Genomic DNA, 22,262 nt, shown 5'->3' with positions numbered 1-22,262 from the left:
GGGAAGGCAGGACGTGCCACTGCATGGTCTGTGTTTGGCTGTTTCCCTGCTTGCCAGGGATCTCATGGAGGCTGCCTCAGCCTCAGCTGACTGGACACTGAAAGGGTTTGCATCTTGCATGGGATTATAGCCAGGGTAGAGATTTCTGTCTCAGGAGGAAAGATGCCTCCTAAGTCTAGAAATTCAAGGATGGTGTGTCCTTTTCCCCAGTACAAGCATAAATACCTCGTGTGAAAGCTCTGCACTGTCATGCTGCTAATGCTCAGGAACTAATTAACAGCCAGCCACAGAACCTCTGGCAATTTATAACAACCTCAGACAGGAGGAGAGCAGAGATGTACGTGTGGTATCTAAACAGGCTTCTTAAGTTCCTGGATTTTATCAACCCTCCCATTGTATTGCTGTCTTTTGGATTTACACTTGTAAATGGATTTTATAATTTCTTACACTAAGGTATCAGGTGAAAATCATTATGGAAGAGAAAAGTCTGTTGAAATTCAAACCTGCTTGCTTGACCTCTATTTCGGAATCAAGGTACCATACAACAGACAAATAACCCCTGTTCTGCTGCATCTTTCTTTGGCAAGAACCAATTGTACTCAAAGTTTTAAAAGAGGATTCCTTACAGAATGTAGGGGAAAACCCCCTGAAAAATGGCTAATATTCTGTGTTCCTTCACAGTGTTACTTTGCACAACTTTTTAAAAGATACCGTAAGTTGGGACGTATCTGCTTTACAATGAAACTCCCTTAGCTCAGCTCACCGCAGTAACTCCAGGCTGGCAGATGATGTGGGTGTGCAGCTGCCTGGTTTGTGGTGGAGGCTGGGGGAGCCCTGGGTGCAGAACCTGCTTCTGTGTCCCTGTCCCAGCACCCACCGTGTGCTCATCCACAGGGATTGCTGTGCCAGGGGATTGCTGTGCCAGGGGATTGCTGTGCCAGGGGATTGCTCTGCGGCTCTGCCGCTGCTCCCCAGGCTCTGCCCTCTGGGTACCTGCCTTGGCCACGGGCAGGTGGTACTTGGAGCCTCTCAGTCTCTGCCATGGACAGTCCAGTCCAAGGGGAAGGCAATGCTTTTCACTGAGGCTGTGCTGCTTTGGAATGCTGCTTTCTTCCTGCTGAAGCGTTCCCTGCTCTCACGTGGTGCTGAGTGAGCAGCTCTCTGTGCTTACTGCTGGGGGCTTAGTTTGCCTTCCAAAGGCCCCTGCTGATGGACAGCTCTGTACAGTCTGAAGTTTAGACTTCTTGCCAGTGTATTTTTTCCAGTATGAGTGTGAAGCAGTTTGGTGTGATGTGTTAAATTTGTGAGAAGACTTCATAGGTGTGCAAACATCAATGCCAGCCTTTCAGTTTCGGGTGTGCCTTAGCTTTTCACACAGTTTTCCTTGAAGGCAAAGCTGGTGCTTGTGTGATTTGTCTTGTCTGGGATCCTGGCAGTGGGCCTGGTGACACTGACTGATGTGGTGCTAATCCCTGTGGCCTGTTTTGTCCTGGAGTGTGTGCTGGGGGATGCAGGGACTGTGCCTCCTCCTTGGCCTGCGTTAGGTGAGGCTGTGGCTGTCACACTGCCCACGGTGTGGTATCTGTGGGTTTGTGTGGCAGCCTCAGACAGAGTGGGGACATGTGTGTGCACTGACTTGGGCAGGGCCCTTCCAGCATCTCCCCCAGGTGGGATATTGTTTACCATGACACAACTACAGCTGTGTAGGTTTTTTCCTGTGCTGCTTATTTGGGTTGGTGAGAGCAGCTGTGGCCTTGACTCACTCTATGATGGGCAGACAGGATCAGATCCCTGCTTATTCCATGTGAACTTAAACCAAGATGTGAAGTCTTGACACAGAACTAGAAGGGGGAAACCAAGTGTCTTGGACTAATTGTTGTCAAATGCCAACTTGTACCTTTAAATGAGGTGGGACCTCAGTGTGTGAGTCTGTGGGTGTCCAGACGTACCTGGTGTGGTGAGGGAGCTGTGGGTGGATGCCAAATGCACTGACAGCTTTGGTTATTAGTTAGTTGAGTACTGTATGAAGATACTGGTGTATATTTTATCCAAGAGCCCTGGTGGAAATGGCCCTACCACAGAAGGGAAGCAGGAAAATCACCTTGGTTTGACCTTAACATTTTCCAGTCGCAGAGATGCCAGCAGGATGTGAATCAAAACAGTACTGCCTGTAAACATATCCCAGAGAAGCTGCTGGTTTAACTCTGATTGAACTAGTTTGGCTTCCCTAAAGGTAGATATAATTTTATTTGTATAAATAAGAAAAATTAAATTGGGTATACTGAATAATAGGACTCCACTCTAAGAATCCTAACAGTGCAGTTACAATGGTGGACAAAATAGCCACCCATCATTCTGTTCTCAAATGATATATGCACTGTACTTTTTTCACTTCTCCAGATGTGCATTACATTGGGGAATTTCCTAATTTGTAGTTACAGCAATAAATCTCATTTAGGACCTATTTGTTCTCCTCTCAAATGTTTCTTTATCCTCATTTCTATCCCCAAGTATTCATAGAAAACAATATCTCCTCAGTTTCTGTTTTGTAAGGGAGCTGATGGTCAAAAAGGAGGGTTTGGTCCCTTTGTCATCATGACAGCCTTTGAATTCAGGCAGACCAGCACAAGCAGCTGCAAATGTGAGAAACGAGGCCTGTGCTGGGTGAACTTGCATTTCATTATAATGGCAGTAACACTTCAGATTTCTGCTGCAAGTGTGTTTTTGATGTTCTCTACACCTGCCTGTGCCACCTCCCAGGAGCAGCTGGGGAACCCGTGCTCTTCTCACCAGTGTCACTTCTTGGTGATGGCCTTGCTGTCTGTCACAGGAAGTGTCTTTGGCACTGTCTGGCTTGGGTAAAGGGCAATGGCAAGATGTTCCTTGAGGTCTTCCATAATAATATGCCTGAGTAACTGCCCCAGCCTTTTTTGCCTGCCAAAGCCCCCACAGATTTGAAAGCCCTTAAGAGGCTGGAGAGCAGTCAGTCGTTTCACAGCAGAGTCCATGTTTGCCTTCTCCTGTCTGCGGTACCTGCTGGGGTGTTCCCTGGCTGGGATCCTGTGCAGACAGGTGTTTGTCACCCTTTGTGTCTGTGCTGCTGTGGCAGGCCCTGTTTGGCTCACTAGTCTCCAGCTTTCTCAGAACCCCATTATTATTTGCTTGGCAAACAACAGTGGAGTGGACAGGTAGATTTCTCCTCTCCCCTTAGGCTGCAAAGGGAGCAGTAACCTACTTCTGCATTTCTGTCTCTTTTGAAGTAGGTGTGCTTCCCAGATAAGGAATTCTTCCTTGGCTTGGATGTACGTTGTGTGCTTCTGTGTGTCGTCCCTTCCACTGCTTCAGGAACTGTGCATTTGTTCAAGAGCATTGGGCAGCCCTGCTGGGCTCAGCTGGTTCCTTTCACCACGTTGTTTGCTATTTCATAAGATTTGTTTGTCTCAAATCTACCCCTGAAGTTACAGGTCTGCCTGCTTGAATTATCTTTCCATTTAAAATTTTAATCAGCCCATAATAATGTGCTCCAGAGTGATTTCAGCAACTGATTTTTTTTTCTGTTCTGTGTTTGAGTTTGTTGAGTAATCCTTTCTGTTTATTTTTTTCTGTCACAGCATCTGTGGAATGAATACCTGAGCCCCAGCACTGATGGTTATTCATGCCTCCCTCCGTGCCTAGAGAAGTCGAGTCTTGCAGGACCAGGATTACATGGCACCTGTTTCTAACAGAGCTTCACCCCAAAGAGTGAGTGGCCACTGCTAGCAGCTCTCTGTGCTGCAGGAGAGGGACTGAGCAGCATTCTGAGTTACTGGTTGTGCTGTAAACTCTGTGCTTTGGCAGAGGAAGGAACTCTGTTGCAGAGCTGAGCAGTCTCCAGAGAGATGACTTTCCTCTCAGTAACATGACTGTTCCTATCCTTTGAATTTTCCTTTGGTCAGTAGGGCTCACAATTCACCAGTGGTTTAAGATTATAACTAATAATTGTAAATATTGCAGAAGTTTGTTGTGAAGACACTGAATCAACAGTTTATTAGAGAAGACTTTTCTGTTAGAAGTTTGTAGCTTTGAGCATGCTGTACTTTGTATGGACACAAGTTTTTCCATCTTTTGTAAAGAAGTCCTTGGTGAGTTTGGTCATCAGTCCTTCGAATTCAGTGTGAAACCTGCAGTTCTTGGTGCCTTTCCAGTAAATAGTTTCACAGAGACTTATTTGGGGATAATGAGGTCTAAAGACTCATCCCACCATGGTGTTGGTTGGTGACAGGGACAGACCAGCCTTGTGGCAGAGCTTTGTCATGTGCCAGCACTACCAACTTTTCCTTTCTTTAAATGTTTTAATTTCTCATTCCTGTTGAGGACGTTGGGTACTGGTGGTGCTGATCCTGGTTTTGAAGGTGTTTCAGCCTGGCTTCTCTGAGATGGGGGCTGGTTTCCTGGCACCACTCCTGGCCCTGGACACAGTCCTGACCCCAGGGGCACAGGGATGGTGCCACAGTTGCCCCAGTGTCTGTGGTTCTGCTCAGCCCCTGGGCTGGGCTGACTGTGGCTGCCCAGGCACAGGGATGGTGCCCCAGTCCCCCCAGTGTCTGTGGTTCTGCTCAGCCCCTGGGCTGGGCTGACTGTGGCTGCCCAGGCACAGGGATGGTGCCCCAGTCCCCCCAGTGTCTGTGGTTCTGCTCAGCCCCTGGGCTGGGCTGTGGCTGCCCAGGCACAGGGATGGTGCCCCAGTCCCCCCAGTGTCTGTGGTTCTGCTCAGCCCCTGAGCTGGGCTGTGGCTGCCCAGGCACAGGGATGGTGCCACAGTTCTCCCAGTGTCTGTGGTTCTGCTCGGCCCCTGGGCTGGGCTGGCTGTGGCTGCCCAGGGGCACAGGGATGGTGCCCCAGTCTCCCCAGTGTCTGTGGTTCTGCTCAGCCCCTGAGCTGGGCTGTGGCAGCACAGGGATGGTGCCCCAGTCCCCCCAGTGTCTGTGGTTCTGCTCGGCCCCTGGGCTGGGCTGGCTGTGGCTGCCCAGGGGCACAGGGATGGTGCCCCAGTCTCCCCAGTGTCTGTGGTTCTGCTCAGCCCCTGAGCTGGGCTGTGGCAGCACAGGGATGGTGCCCCAGTCCCCCCAGTGTCTGTGGTTCTGCTCAGCCCCTGAGCTGGGCTGTGGCTGCCCAGGCACAGGGATGGTGCCACAGTTCCCCCAGTGTCTGTGGTTCTGCTCGGCCCCTGGGCTGGGCTGGCTGTGGCTGCCCAGCCTGGAGGGAGCCCTGCTTGTGTCCCCAGGGGCCTGGGGACAGCAGCCCTCCAGGGCAGTGTGGGCAGGACACTGACAGCTCAGTAGTGAGTAAATGCTGCCTTTTAAGGTGACCATAACTGACAAGTGAAGAGACTGCTGGATTGTTCCTGGGCATTTCCTTCCTTTGGCTCAACAAGAGGATGTTGACAGGCAGCAACAGCATCAGAATTAAAAACATAAGAAGGGAACAAGGCAGTGCACGTGTGTGTTTGCTGTGCTGAGTGTGTGTGCACTGCTCTGGAGTCTGCATTAACTGAGGGCTGCCTTTGACACACAGAACACGATTTTGACAGTTCATCAGAAGGTGTGTTGAGAGTTATTTGAAGTTAACTCTAACAGCATTACTGTAGAGAAACAAGTTACAAACTGTATTTGCCATCGAGTTTTTGTTGTGCTTTTGTTTGACAAAAGGAGTGGGGTGTTACACACCTCCCCTATCAAGGTGCATGCAGGGTAGAGTTTTGAGCCTGATTTTGCCCCTCCTTGCTGGGCATGTTCACATTTGCTCTGACATTTTCAGCTTCACCTGCTGGGTCCTGGGAGAACTGAGTAGAGAATGTAGCAGGTGAGCTGTGAAAGGGGAAAAAAGGTTGAACTCCCTGTAGAACTCCTGTGCCTTTGCTGAAAAGCTCCATTTGAAGTCGTTTGAATTTGAAGTGGCCTCTCACAAATAGGCAAAAAATGCAATTGGGTGGATACACATCCTCTTCCATCTGTAAATGGTGCTGCTGTCTGTGATGTTCAAACTGGCAGCTGCCTTGGAGCACCTTGCTGAAATGGTTCATTTTCAGGTAGCAGATCTGGTATGTGTGCCAAGGATTTTCAGTTCCTGTCCTGGAGTAATTGGGGTGTTTATGGGTCCCTCCCTTTCCAGCAGGTCGGGCCCAGAGCCTGGTCCTGCCCAAGGGCTTGGGGCCGTTCCTGCTGGGGCTCTGCTGCTTCCTCTGCTGTGCTCGACAGCACTCAGAAGGCTCAGTTCAGTAACAGCTACCTGAAATTGTGTATGTTTGTATGGAGCTTAAGTAAGACATTCTAAAACTGGAAAGCTGGCCCGTGACTGCAGTTCCTGGGTAAGTGTTACAGGGAAGGGGGATCCAGGCAGTGGAAGTGCATTCCTTGCTGCTGGTGTCATCCAGGAGTGCATTTCCTGAGCTGGTGTATTGAAGCACTCCTGGACTTGCAGAGAGCAAGCAAGAGCAGGCTTTCTGGAGTCTGGAAGTGGAAATCCCCTGAAACAGTAATTAAGTGTTGTATTTTTGTAAGACTGAAACTTGCGTAATATTCCAACTCCCTCTGAGAGGCTTTGCTTTTGATCGCTGTGTTAACTCTTTGTTCAGAGCTTTGTGTTACAGCACACGGAAAATAACTGATGAAGTTCATAACTTTACTGGTGGTGCAGTTTTTAGTTACATATATCAGTATTAATTGTTAAGTATATCTAAGTCCTAGCTGTGAGTGTTTAATTTTTTTCTATTATCTACAGTTCTGAAATGATCTCAAGAATGGAGGTAGTTGGAATTTGGAGGGGGGGAAGAGCCACCCCAGTATCCCATTTAGAAGAGACAGCAACACTTAAATAATTAATGTCATTGATATTGCCTGATACTGGCAAGAAGGCAGCAGTACCTCTTAAATGTTATCCTTGCTTATTGTTTTGTCTTTCCTGCAGTGACTCCAATATTTCAGCTGTTACCGTTTTTCCCCATAGTCTCTGCTTTGTATCCAAACACAGGAAACTTCTGCATAAAATTTGCATTGCTTTGGTTGCTTTCTTCTGACTTTTCAATTGATCCAACTTGAAATCGGTTGCATAAAACTTCAGTGTAGCAGACTGGGAAGATGGTGCATTTTGGTGCAGTGGGAAATGGAAAATAGCAAGAGGGACAAATGAGATAATCTTTTTTTTTAGTTTTCCTCTCCTTGCCCCAGGAAAGCGCTTTGATTAGAGGCATCCCGTGTTTTCCTCAGAGCTGTTGTTTTGCTGGTTGTCTCCTCTGCTGGGTCTGTACCTGCTGCTCTGAAGGACTTGGTCCCCTCTGTCTCACGAGCCCACGTGGTGGGCAAGGCTTCATCTTCAAGGTATTTCTCTAGAGCTCTTGTCCTAGAGCAAAATTAGGCACAATTGGTATGGTCTACTCTTGCCAAGGCCGTGCTCTCTCCTAACTCTAAGTTCTAGTGCCTGGCATGGTTTTGGTGTGCTGAACTTGCCCTGCTCAGGAATTAGCATGTGACTAAAATATGGGGCAGGGAAGGCAGAAAAAAGGATGATGTTGTGACCACTGTTGAGATTGCTTTGATCTGACCTTCTAAAATACATTTGAGTCCTAGTTTCGGTCCTTCAGGAGCCAAGGCAGGAAAGGTATCTGAGTGCATCTCCGCCTGGGAAACTGCTGCCAAGTGTTGCCGTCTCAGGACAGGATTGCACGCCTGCAGCAGGTTTTACAGGAAGAGATCTCTTTCACTGCAAGGAGTAAATCACCTCTTAGCACCTCGTCGTGCTGCAGGAGGATGCAGTTCTGCTGCCCAGCAGGAAGCCTGCGAGTGCTGCTCCCAGGGTTTCTCCTGCTTTCACCTGAGCATCAGTGAACAACTCGAGCCATTTGCCTTCCTTCACTGTTTGTTTTGCTTCTTAACCATTTCCACTCTTAATCTGCATTCCTTCAAGATAGTTTTCTATCCCCCTGAGTTTTTTTGTTGCTGTGTGCCGGATTGGCTGCATTTTGCACTGTGGGCATCTGCTTTGGAGTGTGGTTACAATTATTGACATTATTTAATGTACCATTGACCATACTTTGCCCCCCGGCACTTCTGCAGAGTCTCCCTGCCTGGCCGGGTGTTTTAACCTGAGTCTGCCCAGTTTGTAGCCGTGTTTGTGTCGCCCAGCCCTGCCATGGGGAGGCACACGGGTCACTTGAGTGGGAGCAGGTCGTGTGGGCTTGTGTTTGTCAACACAAGCACTTCTCTTGGTGCTTTTCCTCAGGTTACTCAGTTCTCTTTGATCTTCTCTAACCATGATGTCACTTGTGAATGTTGGTGCTTCACAGCCCTTCATCTCTGTATAATGTATTAGAAGAACTGAATTCTCTGTAGAGTCAGTTTTGTGTAATCCTCCTGCCAGTATCTTATTAAGGGTGAACAAAGTCAAATATACCTCAGAAAAATAATACCAATAATACCTCTTCTTTGGGAGACTGGAGGACTGATGGATGTATTGGTAATTTTGGCCTAAAAAGCCAGATGCTTGTTGTCTAATTCATATAGTCTGTCCCTACCTGCAGGTTTTTTAGTGTCTAACTTGGAGAGCAGAAGAGGAGAGAGCTCCACTTGCTGAAATGTAGAAGTTTGCAGGTAGAGCATTCTTGGCAGCAAAAACAGTTTTGCTGGGCAGTTGTTTCAGAGCAGAAGAAAGAGGAAAGTGCAGTTTAGTAACTGATAAAACTTCATTGTAGTAAAACCTTTTGCTAACCCATAACCATGTTTATTGAGTGATATTACTCAATCTATCTTTATGGAAATCAAGAATTTGACATTTCTGTGGTAGCCATTTGACTAGGAAATTCCATAGGCAACACTGAAGACCCTGTAAATGCATCCTGAGTAAATGCAGGTGCTTCAGCATCATCAGTTTCTAATTTTTGCAGGGACGTGGTTGGGTGGTTGTCCCTCCCAGCCCCGGGTCAGCTGGTGCTGGTTGGTGGCTGGTTCCTGCCCCACAGCCTGTGGTGTCCGTGAGCACTCCTGGCTGTCCTGGGGGAAGCCACTGCTGGGCTGGTGCTTTCTGAGGGCAGGGGTGGTGTCCAGCTGCAGTGACACACCTTGCACCACATCCCTCAAACAACGGGCAGCTGTGGGAATCTGTAACTCTCCAGCTGTCTTTAAAGCTGGAGTTGTAGCTGATAATTTTTATCATTCAAAAAATGGTTTGTTTGGTTTTTTTGACATATACTGTATGACAAAATTGAGAAGCATACTTTTATAAATGCATATAAAACAGATTTAGGTTGATAATGCTTCCTGTTGAGGTGTGTAATCCCAGTGGGGTTGGATCAAAGGTTGGACTTGGTGATCTCAGAGGTCTCTTCCAGCCCAGCTGATTCCATGGCTCGGTGTCTGCCTGCAGCTGGTGTGCATTAACTCTGGCAGTAACAGTCACACTTCAGCAATAGTTTTGCAGGACTAGGAGAAAATCCAGGTGGCCATTGAATAGCAGGTGCAGCCATTGTTGTGCTTGGTAGTGGTTGTATCCCTGTGTACAGCTGTCCTCAGTTGAACTGTTTGTGTGAGCAGGTGTGGTTGGGCCAGGTGTGGGGCAGCAGTGCCGGGTGCAGGAGAGCAGGGCTGGGGCAGCAGGGCTGGGGTAGCAGTGCCAGGTGTGGGGCAGCAGGGCTGGGGCAGCAGTGCCAGGTGTGGGGCAGCAGTGCCGGGTGCAGGAGAGCAGGGCTGGGGCAGCAGGGCTGGGGTAGCAGTGCCAGGTGTGGGGCAGCAGGGCTGGGGCAGCAGTGCCAGGTGTGGGGCAGCAGTGCCAGGTGTGGGGCAGTAGGGCTGGGTGCAGGAGAGCAGGGCTGGGGCAGCAGTGCCAGGTGTGGGGCAGCAGGGCTGAGTGCAGGAGAGCAGGGCTGGGGCAACAGGGCCAGGTGTGGGGCAGCAGGGCCAGGTGTGGGGCAGCAGGGCTGAGTGCAGGAGAGCAGGGCTGGGGCAGCAGTGTCAGGTGTGGGGCAGCAGTGCCGGGTGCAGGAGAGCAGGGCTGGGGCAGCAGGGCTGGGGCAGCAGTGCCAGGTGTGGGGCAGCAGGGCTGGGGCAGCAGTGCCAGGTGTGGGGCAGTAGGGCTGGGTGCAGGAGAGCAGTGCCAGGTGTGGGGCAGCAGGGCTGGGTGCAGGAGAGCAGGGCTGGGGCAGCAGTGCCAGGTGTGGGGCAGTAGGGCTGGGGCAGCAGTGCCAGGTGTGGGGCAGTAGGGCTGGGTGCAGGAGAGCAGTGCCAGGTGTGGGGCAGTAGGGCTGGGTGCAGGAGAGCAGGGCTGGGGCAGCAGTGCCAGGTGTGGGGCAGCAGGGCTGGGGCAGCAGTGCCAGGTGTGGGGCAGCAGGGCTGGGGCAGCAGTGCCAGGTGTGGGGCAGTAGGGCTGGGGTAGCAGTGCCAGGTGTGGGGCAGTAGGGCTGAGTGCAGGACAGCAGGTGTGGGGCAACAGCGCCAGGTGCGGGGCAGCAGAGCTGGGGCAGCAGTGCCAGGTGTGGGGCAGTAGGGCTGGGGCAGCAGGGCCAGGTGTGGGGCAGTAGGGCTGGGTGCAGGAGAGCAGGGCTGGGGCAGCAGTGCCAGGTGTGGGGCAGTAGGGCTGGGTGCAGGAGAGCAGTGCCAGGTGTGGGGCAGCAGGGCTGGGTGCAGGAGAGCAGGGCTGGGGCAGCAGTGCCAGGTGTGGGGCAGTAGGGCTGGGGCAGCAGTGCCAGGTGTGGGGCAGTAGGGCTGGGTGCAGGAGAGCAGTGCCAGGTGTGGGGCAGCAGGGCTGGGTGCAGGAGAGCAGGGCTGGGGCAGCAGTGCCAGGTGTGGGGCAGCAGGGCTGGGGCAGCAGTGCCAGGTGCGGGGCAGCAGTGCCAGGTGTGGGGCAGCAGTGCCAGGTGTGGGGCAGCAGGGCTGAGTGCAGGACAGCAGGGCTGGGGCAGCAGGGCCAGGTGTGGGGCAGCAGTGCCAGGTGTGGGGCAGCAGGGCCAGGTGTGGGGCAGCAGTGCCAGGTGTGGGGCAGCAGGGCTGGGGCAGCAGTGCCAGGTGCGGGGCAGCAGGGCTGGGGCAGCAGTGCCAGGTGCGGGGCAGCAGTGCCAGGTGCTGGCAGTAGGGCTGGGTGCGGGGCAGCAGGGCTGAGTGCAGGACAGCAGGGCTGGGGCAGCAGGGCCAGGTGTGGGGCAGCAGGGCCAGGTGTGGGGCAGCAGTGCCAGGTGCAGGGCAGCAGGGCTGGGGCAGCAGGGCTGGCAGCACACCTGTCTGCAGGTACTTGGCTGGCACAGTTTGCACGTTACCGTGACATTCATTCTGAATGACTTCATTCCCCAAACTGAGTCTGTTCCAACACCACACTGACAACTTGTGCTTCTGTGCATGGTTGGATGAATAATCGATGAATGTCCCTGTCACCTGACAGTCTGTTTGGAAAGCCTGAAATCCTTCTGTGATGCTGCATGTCCCTCCTCCCCCTCAATCTGCAGGAGGATGAGGCTGAACTTTATCCCTGGAGATCTGTCTGCTGTCTGTGCTGCTCTGCAGAGCTGGCTTTGAGCACTGGCTCTGATGAGGCTGCCCTAGATGGCAGTGGGTTCAGATACCACTGCAGAACAAAGGGACACAGCCCTGGGATGGCCCAAAGGAAAGGTTCAGATTTGAGCTCTCTGGTTTCTTTTAACTCATGGAGCCTTGTTGGCTGAAACTACTGAAAACTGTTTATTGCCATTTAGCTGTGGGTGCTTCTTACACTTGCAAAGTGTGAACACGCTCCAGACATCCTTCAGATGGCAAGGGAGGTTCTTCTCAGGTGAGCTCCAGACAGTGCCTCGGGCCCTGAAGGATGTGGTTGTAAATATGCCTTTATTCAAAATGGTTGTCTTGCTATACCTGGCTGAGACCTTCTGGTAAATGGCTCTTTTGAAAGCTATAAAAAATATTAGTCTCTTGAGCATGTCACAACTGGATATTTGGGGAGGTAGAATCTTGCCTGCTCACTGGAGTGAAGTTAAAGTATGTAGCCATCAGCCAAAAAACAAAAAGAACCAGAACCAGGAAAACCAACACAAAACAACAGAACTATTTTTTCCTGGGCGCTGTAGCAAAAATACTTTTATCCAAAAGTCAGGGCAATAACTTTTAACATTTTCTAAAGCACATAGCACCAAATGCCTTTTGAACCTGCATGTATTTAAATATAAAAAAAAGTGGAAAAAATACGTCCTGTAAAAAGAAGGGATGAGGAAGAGGCTAAATTTAGCAGTCAGTCAGTTAAACACCTCTCATGTTTCTCTGGCAGGTGGAGGTTCCCTTTTCACTGTGGGACTGGGTCTGCACAACTGTGCAGGTGGGTTCTATCCTGTCATTACACAGCTCAGTTTCTTCCATCTTTTCATCAGATAATAATTTTAGTTCCCTGGTTTACAGTCCTCATGAATAAAACTTGTGCACTGCTAATGTCTTTAAAGAAAGGGGATCTCTGCACTGTGCACTAATAGCTATGAACTAATTTTTTGAGGGATGAAATGTGGTTGCTTGTTTTCCAGCAATAAATCAGTTATCCATACCCAAAGGAGTGAGTAGCATAAGTCCAGGGAGTCTCTCCAGTGGGTAAATCTCAGCCTTGTGTAGAGAACAAAGGGGTTTCCTCATGGACCCCTCTCAACTTTCTCCTCATTTGTGATTTTAAGGCTCTCCTGGAACCCGCACTGGCTGTTTGCTGTTCCTGTAAGGTGAGATGAGAACCTGACCTGCCTGTGAGTGCCTTTGCTCCCTCCAGCAGAGAGCCTGGGCAGAGCTGTGGGGTGGGGATGGGCCCTGGGGCATCTCCCTGCTCTGCCACCCCAGCTCAGAGCCTGCCAGCAGGTCGGGCTGAATGGGCAAACTCCTTTGTCAGCTCAAGTGTGTGCCTGAGTGTTTGTAGGATCGGAGCCAACAGTTGTCTAATCCTGAAATCCAGATTAGAAAATGAGGAACTTTGCCAAGAAATGTGTTAATTGCAGGAGCAGCAGTTAAAACAACTGCCTGTGTGAAAGGGTGGAGTTCTCTAATTACATCTCCTACACTGAGATAGATGCACATTTAACACTGACACCTTCACTACTAATTAATGTGATTGATTTTTATCTGAGTGTTGTTATTAGATATCCAATACTGGCGATATTTTCTGTTCAGATGAATTTGCACACTTCCCAGCCCCTTCACATGGATGTTTTCTGGACTAGTTTGTTACAGAAATTTCCTGCTGACAGGTTGAAAAGTTATTCACAGTGAGAGGAGAGTGACAGAGGAAAACAAGAAAAAGACAAACTGAGATAGTCTCACTGCTATGCTCATTATATCATGTTTTGCAGTGTTTAGTCCAGTTCTAAGCATTCATTTAGACAACATCACTTAAGAGGAAGCAGCACTGCATTTTTGTAGTGTGTAATACATTTTTGGGTTTGTGGCACATCACAAAAGCTTGAAAAAGTTAAGTGCTTTCTTTAAAGTATGTAACGAAAAAAGTGCTTTGCTTTCCCTCATGTTTTTAAGTAAATGAAAAGGTCTCACTTGTTTGGTAAAGACTGCACTGATTTCAGGGTTTCAAGACATAACTTGTCTTTTGTAAACTGTAGTTGGACCTTTGAAAGGTCTGGAAATACAGAAGTGAGGCCATGATGGTGTGTTGGCAGGGCCTGTGCACACACCTTTGCTGTCTCTGTCACACTGTCCTAGCTCAGCTCAGGAGTGTTTGCACTTTTGGATGCTCCCCATCCCAAGGGAATGGGGGGAGTGGGGCTGAGCCACACAGGTTAAACCACAGCACACTTAAATAGTTTGTTTAATTGATTTGAAGCTGCAAACACACATAACTCTGCATAACTGAGAATTCTGTGCTGCTTAATTTAAAATCTTGGCTTTATTGCCCTGTATTTGTTCCTTCTCCCCTGGAAATGCCAAGCCAAGCAGGCACTCCCCTGTTCCATACAGGTGGAGCACGTTGGGATTATGGCCCAGCAAGCAGCCACTTCTGAGAGAAACCCATCTGTGACTTGTGAGAGTTTTTGAGATTTGTCCTTTTGATTACTTAGCAAATATTTCTAAATGAAGGAAAAGCATGACTGGGTAGTTTTATGACTTTGTGATATGCTTGCAAATTTAACAGTTCATTTAGAAAGCTGAAACACTGAGTGTAGTAATAGAAGAACTGTGGAAAGTGATATAAAAGATCAGGTATGACATGAAGAATTGTGGCAAATACTCTGTGCTTCTTTGGGTTATTGCTGCTTGGTGAAAGAGTTGATTTTTAGAAGTAAAACCTTAAAGGAACCATTTTCATTTTCTAAAACTGTAAACTTGCGTCTTTGACTTTTCAAAATGCTGTTATACAACTATTAGAGTTTGGTTTTTATCCTGCTTACTGGATTGCTATTCAATGGGTCCTGCAGAGCAAGGTCCTTGCAGCTCTGGGGGTGCACCCACCTGATGGGCAGCCTTGGCTCTGCAGGCCTGACAGAATAAGCCAGAATAAGGGTTTCAAACATGGCCAGCTATGGCTGGTTGTTCATTGTGGCACCTGGGAAGTCAGGCAGGGTCCAGTGATGCTTTATGCCCATCAGTAAGTGCTTTGCAGTTGCAGGAGCTCACCGTGCTCTCCCCCAGCCTTGCACACCCACGGGCACGTGGGGTGGGACCAGCAGTTCCCGTGGGGAAGGCCTGGGGTGCCCTGGCTGTGCAGGGAGGGAATGGAATGGGCCCCCTGGGCTGCAGGACCTGGGGAGGAGGAGGAGGACAGTGTGGTGTGTCCTTGCAGTGCCAGGTGTAGGGGAAGGCAGTACAGTGGCTCTCGGTGCAGCTGAGCCAGCCCTCCCCAGTGTCCCTGTGCTGTCCTGGCACCAGAAACCTGGCAGTGCTGGGTTTGTGCAGTTCCATTTCCCTCGTTCCAGAAGATAAATGTGATATGGATGTACAGTGAGAACAGGCCATTCCCACAGGCTCATTTCAGGGTACAGGATGGACTCCCTGTGCTATACCTGCAAGGTGCTGAGGGGAGGAGGAGTCCTGCCCCAGAAGTGGCTGATTCTGAGTCAGGCTCCTGCTCTGATGTGTTTGGGAAGCAGCTTTTCCTTCTCATTTGCAGTGGTAGAAGCTGGTGGGTGACCAGGCTCCTGCACCACAGGCTGTCCCTGTGACTGCTCCACTGCCTCTCATCACTCACTGCGCTTGAGTTCCCCTGAAACTGGGTGAATCCCTCAGTGATGTGAAACTGCACATGGGCTGTGTCACCAGCACTTTAAGCAGACTGGAATGGTGTGGTTAATAAAGATCCCCTGCTTGGAGAGGCTCATGGGCCTGGGCAGGGGCCATCCCTCTCACGGTGTGTGTGCCACTGTACAGAAAGCAGAGTGAAAGTGCTTGTTCTTCCACCCTCCCTCTTCAGTGTGCGCTCACCCTGCCTGCCCAGCCTGCCCACGGCAGCACAGCACCCTTCTGACAGCACCATGCTGTGCCTGTGCCAGGGCAGAAACCTCCCAGGAGACCCGTGATCCCTCCGGGGGCAGCTCCAGAGCCCTTCCACCCCAGTCAGAGCAGTGCAGCACAGGTGGGCCCTGAGCTCGTGTGCTACCCCAGCTCTGGGGCATTCTGTGCCCACCCAGGGGGTCATGGCTAATGCAGGGCTGGGCTGAGGGGCCTCACAGGGGGGTTCCAGCCTTGGGGCCTATTTGCAGCATATGTGTGTGTCCCCACTGTCTGTGAAATGGAGATGGGAAAGAAACCCGTGTTTATAGTTGTCTGCTCTAGGAATATTGAATGAGTTTGTTCTGAAAATCTAAAGTGAAGTATGGGCTACTTGTAACATTAGACCTTACTAGATTCATTTTCTGAAGGATATTCTATTATATGTGTGCAGAAGCTACATGAATGCCACCTACTTGCTGTTTTCAAACCATTACACACACTTCATAACCATCTCTGTAGTATTAGTTAAAAGTGACTTTGATAATTGAACAGATGAATTACGTTCCTGCATGGACTGGAATTGCTGGTGCTCTGCTCTGCAATGATCAGCTCAGGATTCTTGGAAGCTGATCCTGTCAGTCCTTTCCCTGCTATCCATTGCCCAGGGCAATTGCTTTAACCTCAGTATTTTAATTTCCTCTTTTGCAAAAAGAGCCCTAGAAGCATTATTCCCATTATGTTTTGATTACCATAATTAGTCTCTTCCGTGGTTTGCTCCTGACAGCAGAGCACTCTGCTGTTGCTGCCATTCTGTGCTGAGCACTGCATGTGGCAGGCTTGGGCTGATCCTGCATGTTCTTCATGCTTAACACCAGGATTTTTCATGCATCTTGAGTTTTGCTAGTTTAGTGGCCACCACTGTTTTAGTGGTGTTTTTAAGAATAGTCTCTAAAGGTCGTGCTGCCTGTTTGCTTCTGCCCAGTCCTCGTGTTCTGTGGAGATTCTGGTCTGTGCTCGTGAAGGTGAAGCACCATCAGAGCAATGTACATTGATATTAGTAATGCAAAGTTCTCTGCTAATTTGGTTTAGTTGGGGAGGTTTTTAGCAAAAAGTACAAGATAATTTGTAATCCTGAAAACTTGAATTTTAGACCTCACTGGCTCCAAACATTAACTATCTTAAAACTCTTGTTTTTGCAGGCAAAATGCCAGCCCCTGAGCAGAGCCCACTGGTGGAGGAGATGCTGCCACAGCCAGCACAGGAGGTGCCCACAGGCCCAGGCATGGAACCAGAGGCTACTGCCACCACCATTCTGGCTTCTGTGAAGGAACAGGTACCTGCTTTGTGTCCAGCAGTTCCTCAGTGCAGTGTGTGTGGAGTTAACCCCTGTCTCCTATAGCATTGCTGGAAAAACACCCCTGCTTGTTTCTATGATGTGTTGCCCAGCATCAGTGTGGTCTATTTTGTGCATCACTCTGGATATAAGGGGTTGAGTTACCTGCATTGAACAGGAGCATTGTCCTGCTGCTCTGTGTCCCTTGGAATGTCTGAATCGTGTTGTAAGTCAGACTGGAAATGCAGGTTTAGTGTTGAAAAAGGAGAAAAGGTCGTGTTGAATTGATGGAACTTTGTACCAGTCCTCGTACCTCCTGCAGGGCAGTGTACAGGCTACAGAGACCTGCACACACAGATGGGTGGGATTGACTGTATTTTGCTAGAGAATGGGCTTAAACTTTGAGTTTGGTTTCAGTTATCAGTACCAAGGTATGAATATATTTTCAATCTGCAACACATTTATGGGTGTGTATCTAAAGTGATAATCTCTATAAGAAAAATAAAATTGTATTTGCAGTCAAGTTCAGCCTTAATTTGTAAAGATCATTCAAGGGGGGAAAAATTGCAGTTTTATGAAGAATCATTCTGATTAAAGTTTTTGTTGGTGTTTTGTTTTGTTTTTTTTTAAGAACACAGAGAAGTGGTAGTTTGGCTTTCATTGTATCAGAATGAGAAATAATGATGTTCTTTCTTGGCTTAATACACGGTTTGTAACATCTGAATTTCAGAATAAATCTGCTTTGCTGTCTCTGTTTCGCAACTTCCTGTAAGATGAATCAGTGAGTGATTCAAGATGGTAACTCTGAATGCAAACACTTGATGTGTTCATTCTCATGTAGTCCCATAACAATATCAGAGGGGTGACTGCTGAGATCTCCAGGCAGGATCTCAGTGCCCAGAGCAGGGTCAGTGTCAGTGCTGGGCTGTCCAGGCAGGATCTCAGTGGCCAGAGCAGGGTCAGTGTCAGTGCTGGGCTGTCCAGGCAGGATCTCAGTGGCCAGAGCAGGGTCAGTGTCAGTGCTGGGCTGTCCAGGCAGGATCTCAGTGCCCAGAGCAGTGTCAGTGTCAGTGCTGGGCTGTCCAGGCAGGATCTCAGTGGCCAGAGCAGTGTCAGTGTCAGTGCTGGGGCTGTCCAGGCAGGATCTCAGTGCCCAGAGCTGGGTCAGTGTCAGGGATTGCTGGGCTGTCCAGGCAGGATCTCAGTGGCCAGAGCAGGGTCAGTGTCAGTGCTGGGCTGTCCAGGCAGGATCTCAGTGCCCAGAGCAGTGTCAGTGTCAGTGCTGGGCTGTCCAGGCAGGATCTCAGTGCCCAGAGCAGTGTCAGTGATTGCTGGGCTGTCCAGGCAGGATCTCAGTGGCCAGAGCAGTGTCAGTGATTGCTGGGCTGTCCAGGCAGGATCTCAGTGGCCAGAGCAGTGTCAGTGTCAGTGCTGGGCTGTCCAGGCAGGATCTCAGTGCCCAGAGCAGGGTCATTGCTGGGCTGTCCAGGCAGGATCTCAGTGCCCAGAGCAGGGTCAGTGTCAGTGCTGGGCTGTCCAGGCAGGATCTCAGTGCCCAGAGCAGGGTCAGTGTCAGTGCTGGGCTGTCCAGGCAGGATCTCAGTGCCCAGAGCTGGGTCAGTGTCAGTGATTGCTGGGCTGTCCAGGCAGGATCTCAGTGGCCAGAGCAGGGTCATTGCTGGGCTGTCCAGGCAGGATCTCAGTGCCCAGAGCAGGGTCAGTGTCAGTGCTGAGCTGTCCAGGCAGGATCTCAGTGCCCAGAGCAGTGTCAGTGCTGGGCTGTCCAGGCAGGATCTCAGTGCCCAGAGCAGTGTCATTGCTGGGCTCTCCAGGCCATCTCCAGGATGTCCCTGCCCAGAGCAGGGTCATTGCTGGGCTCTCCAGGCCATCTCCAGGATGTCCCTGCCCAGAGCAGTGTCATTGCTGGGCTCTCCAGGCCATCTCCAGGATGTCACTGCCCAGGATGACTCTGTGCCAGCCACTGCAGCAGTTGTGGTTCCTTCTGGGGCTGCAGTTGGGGCAGCACTGTCTGTAACAGCTTCACACACAAGTGTGCAGTAAAAGGGACTTGTTGGTGTTCCCTTGCCCACCCAAGCAACACTTTTGTCTTTTTATAGTCTTAAAGAAAAAATTATAATGGAATATTTCTTCATTTCAAAAATGAGGTTAGAACTTTTCCCCCTTTCCATTCATAAAAGGACTGTTAGACACGTGAGCTGCTACGTAACTGAATCTGATGAAAACTTAAAAAAATTAAAATTGTCCTTAATTGTTAGCATTACACAAACTTGAGAACTGGAGCCTTACTGTGAAAGGCACAGAGACACAAAATGAGTGTGAAGGGAAAAAGATGTAAACTGTACTTCACTCTTGGAAGTGATAACATGAAAGAATTAAGAGCTGAACTGTTGCTTTCTGGTATTTTTTCTGTTGATAATAATTATGGACACTGACATGTTCAACACCCTTCCTGTGTGGCAGAAAGCCCAGAACAGAATATTTTCCAGTGCAGTTCTTTATAAGCTTGAACAGAAACTACTACACTGTTTGCTGTGGCCCAGCTTCCTTTGGTGCAGGAATTGCTGTGAGGTGCAGCAGGTCAGTGTTTGTAAAACTGAGCTGCCACACCCTGACCTCAGCACTCCAGAAACACTGCAGTGCAAACACAGTCCAGAGAAGTCTTTATTATTACTTGTAAAATTGCCAAGATGTTAACAGAAACTTTTAAAATAGATAAATGTAGTGAATAACTTTGTTCAGCTCTCTGCCATAGCAGATATGATAGCCAGGGTTATATAAAAAGATACACTCATGAGCACTGCCTGCCACTTCTAAATAAACTCTACACTTGTTCCTTTTTTCTATTATCCCAGATTTGTTTAAAACAACTGTTTTACCAAACTGCTGTGTGTCCCCTGAGCTCCGAGCAGCCCCTCACTGAGGCAGGTGTCAGACAGAGGGTAAATCTGCCCTGGTCATGTTTTAGGAGAGAACCCTTGCAATTCACTCTGTGTTGTAAAATAATGGATGCAGAACAAGTGTAACCTGTGAAGGAATTTACATCACTGCACCTTTGTGCTTTGCTGGGAAAGCTCAAGTTCCAGGGCACAGGGACAGGAGCAGAGGGCACGGCCTCAGGCTGGGCCAGGGCAGGGCATGGGGCACAGAGCAGGAATTGCTGCCTGGAAAGGGTGGGCAGGCACTGGCAGGGGCTGCCCAGGGAGGTTTGGAGTGCCCAGCCCTGGAGGTGCCCAAGGCAGGACTGGCCGTGGCACTGAGTGCTCTGGGCTGGGGGACAAGGTGGGCATTGGGCACAGGGTGGGCTCCATGGGCTGGGAGGGCTTTGCCAAGGTGGGCATCAGGCACAGGGTGGGCTCCATGGGCTGGGAGGCCTTTGCCAAGGTGGGCATTGGGCACAGGGTGGGCTCCATGGGCTGGGAGGCCTTTGCCAAGGTGGGCATTGGGCACAGGGTGGGCTCCATGGGCTGGGAGGGCTTTGCCAAGGTGGGCATCAGGCACAGGGTGGGCTCCAGGGGCTGGGAGGGCTTTGGGTGTCGGGCACAGGGTGGGCTGGCAGAGCTTTTCCAGCCTGAATGATGCTGTGATTCTAGCAGAGGAATTCCTTTTTGAATGCAGGGAAATCCCAAGGCTAAGTGTAACAAATTGTAATAAAGCTGAAACATATTTTGACCTTTTTTGTCTTTTAGTGGGTTTGATGGTGGATTGAGGGTATTTTGCTTTTGTTGTGGTTCGGGGTTTTATTTTTTGTTTAGGGAAGGGATTTTTTTCTGTGGATTTGTTTTGGAGGTAGGTTGGATTTTTTCCCTCAAAATATGTATTTCACTTCTAAAATGCTGTGAGGCTTCCACACTATAATGGATAGAAGTATCTTAAGAATTACTGAAACAAGTTTTAAATAAAACTAAAGCATTAAAAGGTACTTGTGCATACTGCTGAATCTTGGGGATTATTTAGGTAGAAGTTTGGTTCAGTTCTGTAGGGGGAGTCTCTTATCCATATTAAAAGTAAATAGAGTAATTTCATCCTAAAATACCAACTTGTTAAGAATTGCAGGTGCAGCAGCATAGCAGTAGCTGTCTGAGGGGTTAAATGTGGGGCAGGGAGTTGCCAGCTGCTCCTGGTAGGTTTGTGGAGTCTCTGCTGCTTTCCATGTGCAAACTGTACCCTGCTGGATTTGGAATGAGCTGCTGCTGAACTGGGAAGATTAAACTGGATCATTTGGAACTGTGGAATTCCTGCTTAGCATGTTCGTTTTCAGTGACTGGGCTGAGAGAAAAGGCTCACAGGGAAAACCACCCATCAGTGCAGTTTTCCAAAGTGACTGGAATATGCTGATTTTAATGTCTCTGCTGAGAGGGAAGAAGCACTTGCAGCAGTGGCAGGTTTTGTGGTTTGGTCTGGCTGATACTGACACATAGAGATGGGCAACTTTTCACCTTTTCTTTTGTTAACCAGTGGCAGGGTAAGAGCAATTGGATGTGCTTTTAGATGGATAATCGTAAATTCTTTGGGTTTCCCTAACTGTTTTCCTGGCAGTGTTCTGTTGTTCAGCACTTCAGCAAGATCTTTTCCTTCTGTATAAGTGTATTGAACCCTGTTGTATAAGGACAGAACCTGCAATTTGCTTTTTTTTCCTTCCTTGTTTAAGTACAAATTTTTCACGTCGTTCTTGAGATGTTATTTATAGGGTTTGGAGGGAGCAGGGGACAAACCCCTCTATGTTTTTCAAGTGGAAATATAGGGAAAAATGTTATTGCACGTTATACCATCTTTACTAGAATGAGAAGTGTTTTGATACTGAGTTTGGGAGATGACAGCTCAGATAGGTAGTGCCTTATGTCCACTGCTCTGTGTAGTCATGTCCCTTCACCTGGACACCTGAAACAGGGACTTGCTAAATGCACTTCCACACACACTGAGGCACAGTCTCACTTGGAAATTCTGATTTGTGCCCATCTAGTGACAAATGTGTGGCAGTTCTGAAGTAAAGGCACTACTTTTCATTAAATGGACTTCCAATCTCAGCCTGAGTGAAAGAAAAATCTTGGTCAGCATTTTCTGAAGGGCTGGAAGAACTGGGGGCTTTTTCCAGCTCTCTCAATATTGTGTTCAGTTACATAGGCCATTCTTCCCTGTTTAATCCCAGGACCTGGAAGTTTACAGTTTCTGGTGTTTACAAGCATTTCTAGTTTCAGTGACTCAGGTTTGAGAAGTCAACTTCCCAAAGGTTGTGTCCTAGGATGGAATATGTGCCATCTGTCTCAGCTGAAATGGCCAATTTGTTTCCTTAAATAAAATTCTCCTTTATCCACGTGAAGGTCTAGAAGTTAATTCTCCTTCTCGTGTGTTCTGTTGTGCTTCTGAGGAGAAACTGCCCTGGTGAGAGAGCCTGTCCAGAGCTGTGGGTGCCCCTGAAATGCACACTGGAGCTTTGACACCTTCTGTAGCACCCTTAGTAGTTCAGGTTACCAGCCTGTCTTCTGGGCAGT

General features: G+C 49.3%; 1 protein-coding gene across 1 annotated transcript in view; it reads left to right on the top strand.

The window, feature by feature from the left end:
- The window catches only part of PKP4 (plakophilin 4), a 77,493-nt gene that overhangs the window by 10,377 nt on the left and 44,854 nt on the right, over nt 1-22,262 (top strand). Inside the window, exons 2-3 of the mRNA XM_071561882.1 lie at nt 3,612-3,741; nt 16,619-16,752. Coding sequence (XP_071417983.1) covers nt 16,624-16,752 — 129 coding nt within the window. The 5' untranslated portion in view covers nt 3,612-3,741; nt 16,619-16,623. The remainder of the gene's footprint in view (nt 1-3,611; nt 3,742-16,618; nt 16,753-22,262) is intronic.

Source organism: Pithys albifrons, chromosome 8, assembly GCF_047495875.1.
Source record: "Pithys albifrons albifrons isolate INPA30051 chromosome 8, PitAlb_v1, whole genome shotgun sequence".
NCBI lineage: Eukaryota > Metazoa > Chordata > Aves > Passeriformes > Thamnophilidae > Pithys > Pithys albifrons.
This window is presented reverse-complemented; position numbering and strand designations above follow the sequence as displayed.